The sequence below is a fragment of the Penicillium bovifimosum genome (assembly GCF_028826915.1).
Source record: "Penicillium bovifimosum strain IBT 22155 chromosome Unknown utg000003l_segment0_segment0, whole genome shotgun sequence".
Lineage (NCBI taxonomy): Eukaryota > Fungi > Ascomycota > Eurotiomycetes > Eurotiales > Aspergillaceae > Penicillium > Penicillium bovifimosum.
The window spans coordinates 3002493-3016730 of record NW_026622712.1 but is presented as its reverse complement, the minus strand read 5'-3'; the positions used below and the strand labels follow the sequence as shown (position 1 = coordinate 3016730).

The 14238-nt window shown below is 50.4% G+C and overlaps 5 protein-coding genes across 5 annotated transcripts; 3 read left to right on the top strand and 2 right to left on the bottom strand.

Annotated features, from left to right (window-relative positions):
* Positions 1–38: 38 nt before the first annotated feature.
* On the bottom strand, positions 39–923 carry N7515_004188 (post-initiation translation factor DPC29; the record flags this gene model as incomplete). The annotated part of the gene is made up of 2 exons (XM_056664932.1): positions 39–664; positions 719–923. The coding sequence occupies 2 exons, from the start codon at positions 921–923 to the stop codon at positions 39–41; spliced, it is 831 nt and encodes a 276-aa protein (XP_056523989.1).
* A 209-nt stretch (positions 924–1132) lies between these two features.
* On the top strand, positions 1133–7347 carry N7515_004187 (AP-1 complex accessory protein LAA1; the record flags this gene model as incomplete). The annotated part of the gene is made up of 2 exons (XM_056664931.1): positions 1133–5737; positions 5791–7347. The coding sequence occupies 2 exons, from the start codon at positions 1133–1135 to the stop codon at positions 7345–7347; spliced, it is 6162 nt and encodes a 2053-aa protein (XP_056523988.1).
* A 337-nt stretch (positions 7348–7684) lies between these two features.
* N7515_004186 (uncharacterized protein) lies at positions 7685–9078 on the bottom strand (the record flags this gene model as incomplete). Its single annotated transcript, XM_056664930.1, has 2 exons — positions 7685–7866; positions 7914–9078. The coding sequence occupies 2 exons, from the start codon at positions 9076–9078 to the stop codon at positions 7685–7687; spliced, it is 1347 nt and encodes a 448-aa protein (XP_056523987.1).
* A 1430-nt stretch (positions 9079–10508) lies between these two features.
* Positions 10509–11723, top strand: N7515_004185 (uncharacterized protein; the record flags this gene model as incomplete). The annotated part of the gene is made up of 2 exons (XM_056664929.1): positions 10509–10746; positions 10798–11723. The coding sequence occupies 2 exons, from the start codon at positions 10509–10511 to the stop codon at positions 11721–11723; spliced, it is 1164 nt and encodes a 387-aa protein (XP_056523986.1).
* A 385-nt stretch (positions 11724–12108) lies between these two features.
* On the top strand, positions 12109–13778 carry N7515_004184 (uncharacterized protein; the record flags this gene model as incomplete). The annotated part of the gene is made up of 4 exons (XM_056664928.1): positions 12109–12155; positions 12211–12996; positions 13038–13686; positions 13746–13778. 4 exons carry the CDS (start codon positions 12109–12111, stop codon positions 13776–13778), a joined length of 1515 nt encoding a protein of 504 aa, XP_056523985.1.
* Positions 13779–14238: the final 460 nt, after the last annotated feature.

Genomic DNA, 14238 nt, shown 5'->3' with positions numbered 1-14238 from the left:
CGCTCCAGCCCGATAGACGAAAGCGTGACGCCGAGAGCTCAGAACTTCTCCGTTGAGTTCAGATAAATATCCTGTACACTTGGATCTTCTCGCAAAGCACTTAGGAGATCTTCAAGGTCTTTTGTCTGTTCTTCGTCCTTCACCTCCACCATGCTATCCCGGTTGGGATCCCAGAAGATCTCCAGCTCCTCAATACTGAGACCCGACAGTTTCGCAAATGTCTCACCAACAGTCTTCGTCTCGGATGGGTCGGTCAAGATCACGAGGCGACCTTTATCATCAGTCGTGATGTCCGCCGCTCCCGCTTCAATTGCCTGGTCCAAGTAGTCGTCTGCAGTGGTATCACCTTTCCCCTCCATGACGACCCTCCCTTTCCTTTCGAAGAGAAATGTCGTCGGTGTGACAATCCCTCCATTATCTTTGATTATGTAGCGGATGTCCTGCAGCACGCGCGCCTTCTGGTCGGTTTGACACTCCACAACTGCGGCCACCGAGCCAGGAAGCATGGCCTCGATCGTCACAGATTCCAATGCCTGGCCTGAGACACTGAGCCCTTGTCCTCGTGCAATTGCTGCCTCGATAATTGTTTTCGGGATGGACGCTCGTTTCGCATTCGACAGCGCGAGGGCAAGACGGGGATTGTACTTTACGTCGGCTCCCCACACTAGGATAGAAGATTAGGATCTAGCATATGCGAGCAAGTAGACATATCACATACTCTGTGTAGCACTGGCAATTTCCTTGCTAACCATTTGGCGTTCCCTGCTCTTAGCCTTGTCGTTTTTGGCCTTGTCATGCTTAATCGTCGACCATTTATTGTGACCGGAGAAGGCGGCTGAAGCAGCGCTGAAGTGGCGACCCCCATGGGTAACAGAATCAGCCCAGCGGGTCTGCCGCAGCAGCCTGCTAAGACTGAGAGCCATAATGCTTTTGCTTCTAGACAAACGATGTGATCTAACTGATCTTCATTGAGATGCCCGGGCTCGGGCACGTGTTTATCCGATATCCGCGGGCAGTAAGGCCACACGATAAGAACATGGGGTTGACGCAACCACCGTGAACTAAACATCTTAACACTTTCGTTCATCTTATTGTCTTTCTAATGGGGCAAGAATTATTCTAGTTTCACCTCATGGCTTCCTCCGATACAGCCCCAGCAACCTCCCCTTCCCAAAATGGGGTCCCGGAGCTCGACATCCCCAAACTACACGCCCTCCCCTCCGAACAGCAGGAGCTGTATATGCTCACGTTCACCTCCGAGCTAGTTCAGTACATATCGGGTCTGGAAGCTGCAGAGGTCACATTGCAGCAAAAGGATCTCAAAAAGGAATTGTTCAAGATCTTAAACCTCCCATCACCGACCATTACTCGAGTCCTCCGCAACAACCTTGGGCGATGTTTTGGTGCAATACTCAGCAAAGGGGATCGCGGGATCCTTTTCGAAACACTTACCGATCTGCTCGCAATTCTAAACGCTGGTAAAAGCGAAGCAGAACTCAAGACAAAGTTCGCTGCGGCGCATTGTTTAGGAGAGGTCTTTGCGACAGCCGGCGAGAGCGCGTTCATGCAGTCCAGCGTCGCGAGTTCGGCCACACTCAAATTGCTCAAATCTGCAAGCAACCATGCCGGTCTAAGAGGAGTCATCTTCGCGGTATTGCGCAAGATCATTGTCGGTATCGGGGTTCCGATTGACGAAGGAACCGCCCGCGATATCTGGAAGCAGGCTCGGACCGCTGCCACTGGCGACAAATCTACATTCGTTCAAGTCCAAGCGTGCCGCTGCCTGGAGCAGCTGATTGCCACGACACCTTTCTTCGATAACGCAAATGACTTCGATCACGTTAAAACCTTTGTATGGAAGGTCATTGATAGCCCTGCTGCGCCGGTGCGGCACGCCATAGCTGCGGTGCTTGGACGGGCATTGATTAATCTACATGCTAGAGAAGCGCACACCACGGCTGCTCCGAAACCAAAATCCAAGAAATCGAAGCGCATGTCTAAGAAACCTGGTGTAGGACTTGGAGACGAGGAAGAGGCGGAGATGTCCGAGTCGTCTGTTGCCCCCAAGAAAACGGACTCCCGTCTGTACTTCCTTCTTCCGGATCTATTGAAGCAGCTTTCGTCCCAGTACCTGAAGAGCACCACCTCGAACCGCGCACGCGCGGGAATTTGTATATGCTACAAATACGTTCTGCGCAACCTGGGGGACAAGATTGTCGAAGAACGGTACGGACAAATCGCGACCAATCTGCTCGTCGAGTTGTTGAATCATCCAACTGTCACATACAACCGTTTCCGTCTACTCATGACTAGGAAATTCATCAAGACTATCCTTGAAGATACCATTGGACAGGAACTACTGCGTGAGAACAGTCAACTTAATGCCGCCAAATGGTTGATCAACGAAATCCTCAAAGACTACCCCCAGGTCGTCCAGGAACGTCGTGAGCCAAGCAAGTACACATTGACATGTGCGGTCAGCGCTCTGTCCTCGTTGATCTCATCCCTTGGGTCCGCCTTTAGCGTTCACGCCGATAGCTGCCGAGAGGCCCTGCTCCAGGTGCTTCCCCACCCCAGTTATACTGTTCAAGTTCACGTGGCGCATTGCATGCGCAACTTTGTCCTCGCCACTCCTCATCATCTTCTGTCTTGTGTAACAATTTGCATGAACAGTCTGCACAGGGAGATTGGACAGCTCGGTACACCGCGCCAGTCACCTCGCCGATGTGTTGGCTATGCGAATGGGCTATCTGCGATGCTCAGCACTTCTCGCCTGCAGCCACTGTATGGAGCAGTGGATGTATTTGCGCGCGTTTTCACCCAGGCGACCGATCTTCTCAAGACGAGCAGTACTTCTGAGCTTCGGGTTGCGAGTATTCAAATCCAGGTAGCCTGGATTCTGATTGGAGGCTTGATGCCCCTTGGACCAAGCTTCGTCAAGACACATTTGTCTCAACTGATGCTTCTCTGGAAGAACGCACTTCCTAAACACCTCAGCAAGGAGAATGCTGCCCAGCCAGGCACCCTCGAGATCAGCTTCCTGACGCATGTGCGGGAGTGTGCATTGAGCTCGTTGCTTGTCTTCATGGAGTTCAACAGCAAATTAATTACCTCAGATGGCGCAAGGAGAATTGCTGCGATGTTGCAAAATACTGTTGACTTTTTGGATGACTTGCCTAAGCCGAAGGCCATGGAAGATCTCTCGCAAAGACTGCATCCATCACTGCAATTGCAAGATTACACTACTATGGTGCGCCGGCGTGTCTTGCAGTGTTTCACGAAGCTCGTGCATGTCCACCCACCCAGCCATGGAGACATCATCTCTCGTTCTAGTCTTCTCAGCCTTGCTATCTCCTCATTTGCAGACCCCGATGCCCAGTATAAGCACCTGGAAAGCTCTATCTCCGGCTCAGCTGGGCAATTCGACGGTCTATGGGATTTGTGTGACAACTATGGGTTTGGTGTGACCGGACTGCCACGAGAATACATTCGGGCTACATTATCTGGCACTCAGCAAGATGACAAGAGCCCCCCTTGGTCTGCACTGGATTCCGTGGACCAAATCGTGGACGACACCTTGAATTTCCCGATTTGCCAGGCCAGCGAACATGACGCGGTTCTTTTGTACAGTTTGCGAGATGGAGACGAGCCTGCCGTTGATCCCCCAACGACTGGAGTTGTCAACTCAGCAATCGAGCTTTTCTCCGTGGCCCTCGCTCTTCATTCGCCCAAAATCCAAGAGAGCAGTGTGGAACAAATTGCCACCTTCCTCACTTCTCCCGGTCTGCAGAGAAACCCTGGCAGAAAGGCGGCGTTAGTTGTCAATATATCTGTCGCACTTCTGCAGACTCTGAAAGTCGCTGTTAAGGAGACAAGCTTTGTGGCTGGCAAGCTGAACACGTCGACCGACAAAATCTTGCAGGAGCTTCTCCAGACGTTCATTCTGGATGCAGACCCTATCGTGCGCACGATTGGTGTTGAAGCATTGGGGCGACTCTGCGATAGCGCTGGAAACACGTGCACCAATACCCAAGTCAACTGGCTGGTCGATACCATTGTTGAGAACAGAGAGCCTAACGCTAGGGCTGGCTGCGCTGCCGCCTTAGGATGTATTCATGCTCAGATTGGTGGAATGGCAGCTGGACTGCACCTTAAAACCATCGTTGGCGTGTTGATGTCTCTGTGCAACGATCCTCATCCTGTGGTTCATTTCTGGGCCCTCGTGGCTCTGGAGAGGGTTGCCAACTCTGCTGGCTTGACATTCTCGCCTTTTGTCTCCGGTTCTTTGGGCATGCTGGCCCAGCTCTACAACGCCGATACCCACAACGAAGAGGCAGCCGCGTTGGCGACCTCCAACATCGAGATGTCATTCTTGACACCCGTCGTGATCAGCAGATGTGTGGACTCTCTTATCAACGTTCTCGGGCCGGACTTGCAGGATATTTCTAAGACACGGAATCTGATATTGACGCTACTTCGACAATTTCAGCTGGAAAAACACCCAGCATTGGTCACAGAAAGCTCTAAATGTCTGGACCATTTCTCCATGTATGCCTCTAGCTATGTGGACTTCGCTGCATACGTGAAGCGATTGCAGACCGAGCTTCGAGCAAGCAACTTCCTGATGCGAGATGTAGCCGTCCGTGGGCTGAACAACCTGATGAAGCGAGATGCATCCTCTGTCATACAGACGGCTGGTCAGTCTCTGGAAGATGACATCTGGCTCGCATTCGACGAAGCTCCAAACAACCTGTCGCTCAAGTCAATGATCCAGGACTGGCTACAGCAGAGTGCTTTGACTGAGACAGAGTTGTGGATTCAACGTTGTCAGAATATCATGACCAAAACGCGCAACAAGGTGGAGGCTGTGCCCACTGCAGCTGCTCAGAATACAGCGGCAGATATCGCCGATGACGAGGTTGCCGGTTTTGCCTCAGCTGCCGGGGAAGGCCAAGGCGATGTCGCGAATGAGGGCGTATCCGGCCAGGAATTATTGAAATGGCAAACTCGCAATTTTGCCATGAGCTGTCTCTCCGAACTCCTGGCTACGGTGCAAGAGGCAATCCTCCCAGACTCTGCCATCCCAGCGGAGCTAGCTCTCCAGAAAAACGTGGGCGATATTGTGAGAATGGCCTTTTCAGCATCTACCGCTAACGTCATTGAGCTGCGGGTCTGGGGATTGAAGATCATCGACCAGGTTCTTACCATGTTTGGCAAGACACCGGATCCAGACTTTGCTGAAGCCTCCCTACTTGAGCAGTACCAAGCCCAGATCGGCTCTGCCCTTACGCCTGCGTTTGCCGCTGATTCTTCTGCGGAGCTGGCATCAGAAGCCATCAATGTATCTGCTACTTTCATCGCAACAGGAATTGTCACAAACGTCGATCGTATGGGGAGAATCCTGAAGCTTTTGGTGCTGGGCCTCGAGAATTTCGCGAAAAACCCGGAAACCACCGAGATCGGTGATCTCAAGGGTCTGAACTCCAATGCTCGTGTGATGGTGAAACTTGCTTTATTCTCGGCCTGGGCTCGACTCCAGATCGCCAGCATAGACCATGAGTATTTGAATCAGGTAGTGCAGCCTTATATCGCGAGACTCACCCCTCTATGGCTTTCATCTCTACAAGAGTATGCTCGGCTGCGATTTGAGCCAGACATCTCCGGTAGCTTGGGGACAACCTCGAGCAGTGATCTAGATGAGGTGTATGCTGCGTTGAACCGCGAGACGTTGTTGAAGGTAAGCTAACCTATGCGGCTGTTGTATCTGACAGATGCTAATGATATACGTAGTTCTATCAAGATACTTGGTTGTATCTGGTTGACGCAATTGCTGGCCTTGTTGAGAAAGATATCGATTTCGTTTTTGATGCCTTGGATGGCAAGTTGCAGCTGCCCGAGCCCAGAGGCGCTGAAGGCGAGGAGAAAGAAGAAAAGCCCATCAAGGAGGAGGAAGGGAAAGGACACGACATCAACTACCGCGAGGAGCCCGTTGCCTTCTTCTTTGTCTTGTTCGGATTGGCTTTCGAATCTTTGGTTGATCAAGGAACTTCAGCATCACAAAGATTGGAGATTCTTCAAGCTCTGAAACGAATCCTGCGCCCAGTGATCTCTGGAAACGCGATCTATCAAGATGCAATTTTCACAGAGACCATGGACAGTTTCGACCGTCTTGTGTTGACAGAGGCAACTCCAATCCAGACCGTCATTGTCGAGATTGCCCAGAACCTGTCATTAGATCATCCCGCAGCCAAGGGCGACCAGGAGCGCAGCGACCATCTTTCGGATGACATTGAACAGCTTTTCGAGCTCACAAGAAGCATCATTCTCGTTCTCGCTGGCATGCTTCCCAACCTCCGTGAATCGACGCCGCTCGCTCGCTTCAATGTCACGTCGGATGAGTCTTTAACCCTCATTCGACTGGCTCTTCGTTCCCTCGTCGATGTGGCCTCTGTCTTCCCATCTATCATTCGCAACGACCTCCACGCTTGCATATTACACATCTTTTCCACTATCCTGGCAACTGGGATATGCCAATCGGGCGTTGTTCCCCAGGCCCTTCCGATCTTCAGGCAATTCGTTCACGGCATCACACCTACGACCGATTCACCTCAAGACCGCGAAGTCGTGTCCTTCCAACTCCGAGGATGTCTCACACGTTTCCTGACCATCCTCACTATCGCACAGCGACGAGAATCCGACACCTCTGTTCCATGCGCCAAGAACACGCTACTAGCCATCACCTTCCTGCTCACAGCCGGCGCACACGTCATCCCACCCCAGGAGCCAGTCCTAATCCGAGTTCTGAACGAGCTACTCGATTGTCTCCAGGACGTCGGTCTCGCCACCGTGGCAGCCAGCTGTCTCCGTTCCATCCTCATCAAGCCAGGACCCCGCTCCATCACAGACGAAGTAATCGCCCGCTACCTCGTCCCACGACTAATCGCCTTCATGATCAGCTGTCCCCTAGACAACGGCGATATCCCCAGCGACCCGGAGAACTCTCGCACAGTAGTTGCCCGCACTCTCGTGGCATGCGTTTCCAACGGCACTTTCCCCTCCGAATCACCAGCCGCTATCTCCCTCGTCATGTCCGCGTTGCTGGCGCGTGCCAAGCGTGAGGGAGAGACTGTGCACAAGGAGTCTGCGGGTCATCTCCTCGAGCTTGCGAAAGCCGACCAGCTTACTTTCCGCGCGCTGGTCGCTAGTATGATGCCGGAGCAGAAGGCGCTCCTAGAGGAGGTTCTGCGTAGTGCCGGTATTGGTGCTGTTGCTTCTAAGACTGGTGTTGAAGAGGTGGATAATACTCCACAGGCGGCGCCGAGTATAGCATTGCGCATGGATTTCTAGATTTTGCATACGGTATAAAGATCAGATTAATGTTCATGAGTCAGTTGAATGAATTCATATTCTGTATACAATTACCCGCAGTCTTAGTGATCATGGAAGTAGATGAAGCACGGTACACCCTCGTTCTGTTCAGATTCTCGATTTGAATGTGGCTTGATTCTAATGTACATGTCCGCAGAAGGATCGCGCTCTTGTCTATATGGTGTTAATACAGCGTGTGTTTGGACAAATGAAAGACAACAATGTGTGCTCGATGCTTATAAGACAGGGGGAGAGGAGGATAACAAATGGGAAACGCAAAGAAAATGTCCGAGGCGTCAGAAATATATGCGGAGACCTAACCAAGCGATTCTCCAAGATGCGCTTCAGGAGGAATGTCTGCTTGGATGGCAGCATCTTGGGTCGATCGTGTTTCAATGACAGCTTCTTTAGTGACGACCGGCTTCTCTGCTTCCTTGACTTGCTTGGGCTCCGGGCCCTTGCGAGTGGAGGCATACTTCAAGAAGACGATGATCATGACTATTAACATTAGTAAAGAATCAACTGAGGAGAAGAGCTCCACTTACAAGCACAGATAGCAACCGTCGAAGCGGCACGCCTGGTCAAAATCCATCGAAGACCTTCGATCTCGCTCTTTCCATCACTGTTAAGTGACACGGTGATTTTGTAGTTCAGCTCCTGAACAGAGGTATCGATATGCCGCTGTTGCTCCCGTGTAGTCATCTTATGATCATTGAACATGCCCTTAATATCGTCTCTCAGACCAGCAAGTTCCTGGCTGAGACGTTGCGAAATGATATCCGTTTCGTGCTGGATCTGCGTACGCGACGAGCGCTGATGCTGTATTTCCGAGTTGCGGGCTGTCTGAAGCGACGACTGGAGCTCGGAGCAAGCTGCTTTGAACAGATATTCTTCGTTCTCGACGTCGGATTTGGAAGTGAGGGACTGTCTGGCCAAATCGAGATTATTCTGCAGGATAGCCCGCACGGCCTTCATGATAGTAGTCGAATGATCCTTGCTGAACCCTCCTTTTGTAAGATCCTGAACCAACGAGTATGTATCGAAATGGTGCACATAAGGTGCCGGGGACAAATGTGGGGGGCGGTTGTCGGACCCGGGGGGTCCTCCGGTTGGCGTTAGGTAGACAGACGGCGAGGGCATATGAAGGACATCATCGAAGGGAGTCTGCTTTGCGAACGAAGAGGTGTCCGCACCTTCTTCCGACGAGCCTCCGGAAGGGGCCGATGGAGTAGCCGAGACCTGTTCCTTTTCGCCGCCCTCGGACTCCGTTGGCTTCTCCTCATGCGGTTCCCGGTCTGTAGGAGGGGTGTGTTGGTCCTTTGTTTCTGGTTCATCCAATTTATCTAGAGCCGGCGTTGCGGAGGTATCGGTCTCTGCGGTGTCTTTCTCGGGTTGTCGTGGTGGTTCCGGCTGTGATTCTTCCGGCGCGGCTTTCCCCTGCTCAGATGATTTCAAAACCTCGTTTCCATCTTCCGGGGAACCTTGAACCTGATCAGGGGATCCCTCTTTTCGACCCAGCGGGGAGGTGGCACTCGGTTCGACAGCTGGACCATAGCGCTTCTGATAGGAATCGCGCTCGCACCGACGGCTTGTATGGAACCGATGATTGGTTTTGTACGGAATTCGCAGTGAGCGGTATGTGCTGGGTGCGCATGATCGTACTGTTCGCATTAAATTCGGATACAGAAAGGGCAGCCTAGGGGTGGCCATGGTGAAAGCCAGCATATGAAGAAGCTAACTTCGTTTCCCGCGGGGATTAACCAACGTCACTCGGGCCCGCGGGCGGGTACTTGATGACTAATAACAGCATCAAGCCGGGCCTAGTTAGATGTTTGTCTTGTTTGTCTTTTGGACATGAACATGAGGAGGCCTACTTTGAATTTCTGCAGCAGACAATACTGTGCTGATACCATTGAATAGAATGGAAGGCAATTTGTCCATATTGAATCTCCGCATTCGCACTGCTATTGTGTAGACTCAGTCGCGGTGTGCCTTTGAGGAAGTTGTCCAGTGAGCATTGGGCCTCCAGGACTCTCAGTTTCATATGGTGGTTACTTACTTGTAGTACTGGTTTCTTGTAGACAATGCCTGTAGAGTGTAGACCATGTGCTCGACCTTAAGTATACCCAGATTAATGATTATGACAGTCAGAAATGTCGATACGAAGTTGACATCTTGATTTCGAGATGCCATCCATGGATCGAGTGTGAATGGGTCCTCCGCAGCCAAGCCTGGTGGTAAATGTATCTTTCGTATGGGAGTAGCATACAAAAGATACCTGAAGCTCAATTTGTGGTGTAAGGGGGGGCTCCGCTTCCTAAATCGGTTAGTGGCCCGTCAATAATCACGTGCCCACAAATGGCTATATAATCTTGCTCGATCCCCCGAACTTCCTCTTCTTTTCTTTCTTCTTCAGCTCTCTTTGCCTATTGGCTTAGATCAAGTGTAGTATCTGTTCTTTTCAGTTTAATCTCTGAAAGTTTCCGTCTTGGAAACACTTTGATTATTCCTATTTTTGGACCCCGCGACTTGGCCTCTGTGCTTGCGCATGCCTCGTTGCACAGTGTCATCGGGCTTACACTGCCCCCGATCGACGCGACCACTTTTTCATCAACTGTTCGGCTTGTCCGGGCGCTTGGAGAAGATGTAAACTTTATCCTTGGTCTCAATCCTATTGTAGTGTACATAGTACGGGGTATATCGTAGCGTTGCCGTCGCGCCTTGGACATGTTGAAGCATCTCACGCGGTTGTATTGATGCTCTTAGGGAATCTGACATTGAAGCAATGAGTACACACTTTTGAATCTACCCACTTTCCTATCCCCTACCTGTTGACGACCGTTAAGCAAACGGCTAACCCGACAGACTGTCGCCTCGTCCTTCACTGTTGCCTCTTCTCTCCATCCACTTCGCCACCAGGTTGCATGATCAGCTACGCAGAGTCCAGAGTCACTAGCCTGATCCTCAAGCCTGCTTTCGCAGAGACTCCTTAACCCCTATCGACACTTGAATTCGTGTGCCACACAACACTACTATCCAACCTCCCTTGGCCCCTTTTCTTCTCTCTGCTCACCTCCCTCATACTCTCAGCAACATTCGTTTCTGCACGTCTTCTTTTTTTTTCCTATTTTATCCCTATTATGGATATCCGGCAGCAGTTCCCTGATGTGCACTGGGTCTGGAAGGGAGCCATCTCCTTTGTCTATGAGGTCCATCCTCGCATTGTCGTAAAGGTCCCAGAATCTGGCGACTTTGAGAGAGAGCAATTTCGGAAGGAACTCAAGATCTATGAGATCTTTTCTCAACATCCGCCCTGCCCTTCCATAGTACAGTGTTTCCTCTACGCGGACAACGGGATCTTCATGGAGTACATGCGAGGTGCGACCCTCATTGGTGTTTGACAATTGTGTCTACTAACAGCCTCATTAGATGTAACCCTCTGTTCGAGAATACAAAATAACCATACTCGCGACCAGCAAACAGCTGTTGTTACTAAAGTGGAGAAACTGGAACCTCTATCCCTACGAAAGGAATGGATGAGCGACCTCGCTCAAGCCGTTGCTTTTCTAGAATCGCTTAGTCTCGCACATGGCGACCTACGACCCGAAAACATTTTACTCGATCGCAACCGATTAAAACTGTCAGATTTTGATTGTACGGCTGAAATTGGGTCGGATTTTGAAGCTTGCATGGCCCCGTATGGACGAATACTCAACAGCGACGAGCAGGATCAAGGACGACGTGGGAGTTCCGGTTTCCTAGGTCCTCGAACCGAACAATTTGCCTTGGGCTCCTTGTACTACCTCATAAACTACGGCTTTGAGGTTTACGGAGATCGACGTCTTACCGAGGATCCTAAAGAGCATGGACGCAAAGTTGTGGAGTTACTACAGAACATGGAATTTCCGAAGTTAGATGGTGATCCGTTAATTGACGACATCATCATCAAATGTTGGCACAACAAATATGCCACGATTGCGGAATTGGCCGCACACACCGAGACGCTCCTTCCTGGAGGAAACAACTGGAGAGACACCGAAGCCGAAAAATTATCCACCCCGCAATGGCGTACGGTTATAGGCCGCGTTATTCGCGGTTTGTGGAAATGTTTCAGATCTTGGTGGGTTTTCGTGCTTTGTGGCACCAGAGAGGCAACCAAGCCTGAAGAAGCTAATGGTGGAGAATCGGATGGCTATAGCGGTGGCATCGGACCACACGGCTCAGCAGAGGATTTCTCTTCGAAAAAAACATTCTGTCAGAACCTGGAGAAGTGCGGACTTCTTCATATGCTTTCTTTGGGAGAGCCAGAGCAACTTGGATTCAGTATCGAGTGGTATAGACATTCCACAAGTTGAAGCAAATGTTCAGCTGCAGATTTCGACCATGGAGAAATCCAAAGCGTTGGCTAACAATCAACAAGGTGGTAAAGCATAGTTATCACCATGAAAATTAGTAAAGTAAAATGAAGGCTTATGCACAGAGACGAAGCTGCGACTGGTTTCGGTTGGGAAAACAATAAATTAAGTTTCAAAGTAGACAATCCTGGCGATCATCTGATTGATATCCTTCCTAACCTAGTACTAGTAATCCCTGTCTTGAGCGGGTGCAGTAGTAGTTATTATTAGCCAGTATCGACTGAAGGGGTCTGGCCTAGTTTACCCCGCGGCCCGCCCCGTCGGCCCGTCAGCATAGTTATCTTCTCCTCTGTGCTCTGCTCTTCTCGCAATACCTAAGTTCGCCATGGCTGATCCTGTTTCGATCATCTCACTAGTGGACCTCTGTCTGAAGTAAGTCAGAGTTCAGACTGTGCGTTTGCCAATCATTATGCTAAAGTGCCAATAGATACGGTACCATTTTCGTTCAGAGATGCTCTGCATTCCGACACGCTCATACTGAGTTCAATGAGCGAAGAATTCGAATTGAGAACTACTGGCTCCGAACCAAAATCCAATTGGAGGTGCTGTCGAAGGCCGCCAAATCCGGTTCTCTTGGTGAGGAGTTTTGCGCCATTCAACACGAGACATTGCAGCTCCTTCGTTCAAAGCTCAGTGTAGCGGTTGATAATATTGAATCGGTCTTGAAGAAAATTGGCCCCGAGAATGACCAAGTCCGGGTACAGCGCTTGAAGTACGCCTTGGTTCAGCAGAAGATCGACAAGTCTATCCAGGAGCTGGAGCTTTGGCAGCAGATCTTTGATCCATCGTGGTATATGATACTGAAAGCTGCAACACCTCAAATAGACGACGCTCTAGATTCGTATCGGAATGCTTCATCAGAGGCCGTCAGTGCGCCGGTATCATCAGCTCAGTCATTGAGAACTGCGCTTGATCCTGCTCGATCGAGCAAAACACCCATCTGGTTGTCGGAGGATGGACTGGAGAATCTTCGCTTTGAGCATATACCCTTATCCTCAGCAAAGGAGGGTAGAAGGGATAATACAGAAAATTCACTCATCATCGAAACCATTCAACCCATCCCAGGAGCTAACGCCAAAAGATTCGAGAGAGACATCAGAGATCTCGCACGCAAGCTTGCTCATTCCAACCCACTTGAGTTCGGCCTACTGAAGTGCAAAGGTGTGATTAGACATAACAGTGGCTCAGCTGCCAAAGGCGCCCCGGCTTTCACGTTTGTCTTCCGCTTACCCCCGGATACATGAAACCTTGCAGTCTTCGAAGATCCTTGAGTGACCGCCGCCAACCAGACTCTTTATCAGATCGGTTCAAGCTGGCCAGGGACTTGGCAAAATCCGTCGGCTCCATTCATACATTTGGTTTTGTGCACAAGGATATCCGCCCAGAAAACATATTGATCATGACGAAGGATGCGCCATCATCCAGTGCAGCGTTCTTGGTCGGATTCGACAGCTTCAGAACTGCCGAAGGGATGACCTTGCGCAAAGGTAATTTACCTTGGAAAACGTGCCTGTATCAACATCCCAGTCGCATGGGCTCGGCTCCAACGGAAGACTATATCATGCAGCATGATATTTACAGTCTGGGAGTCTGCCTACTGGAGATAGGGTTATGGGAGAATTTTGTGGACTATAACTCTGAGAATATATTTGTCGGAGACGATGGTAGCCCTATGGGCGAATCTCGATCCGACTTTCTCGGAGCAGACCTTGAGATATCGTCTTTTAAAGATCGACTTCTCTTCCTGGCGCGTGGGGAACTGAAGGCTAGAATGGGATCCCGCTTTTCAGAGGTAGTAGTGACCTGTTTGACCTGTTTGGACCCTGATAATGCCGACTTTGGGGACGAGCGTGAGTTTCAAGATGCTGATGGCCTACTGGTTGGAGCTAGGTATATCGAGAAGGTTAGTGGTTGTGGAACTCGGCTTGAAGATTTGGATACAAGTTCCGCTGACTGTTCTAGATCACGATGCAAATCAATAGCATTTCTGTATGAACGTTTCGGGTACATAATTCTCCTCTAAGCATATGACCAGTACTGCAATGAGCTCTTCTGCGGCCTCACAGGTCATTCAAGTGTCCCTATTTCCATCCAGTTGGAAGATGACTATAGGTAATTTCGGGTGCAGCAACAAGCTCGTCTTCAGGTGGCCAAACAGTCTTATCTTTTGATCGCTTCGTCAAACCAGACTTCTCCGGGTGGTGCGTTGCTCGAACAAATTCCATTGTGACTCGGTCCTTCACATAGCGATGACTAGTCACATGTGTACCCCGAAGGAGCTGATCCTCATCTTTATAGCAGAGAGTAGCGTGTAGCCCCAACGGATCTTTCGTTCATATGCCGTTAATAATAGTGGTAGGGTGGACATCGGACCTACCATTTCGTTAGCACGTAGTCAAATGAACAACTTCTGATGGCCCCATAAAAAAATATAGTATGAGCGGCCTTGAGATCT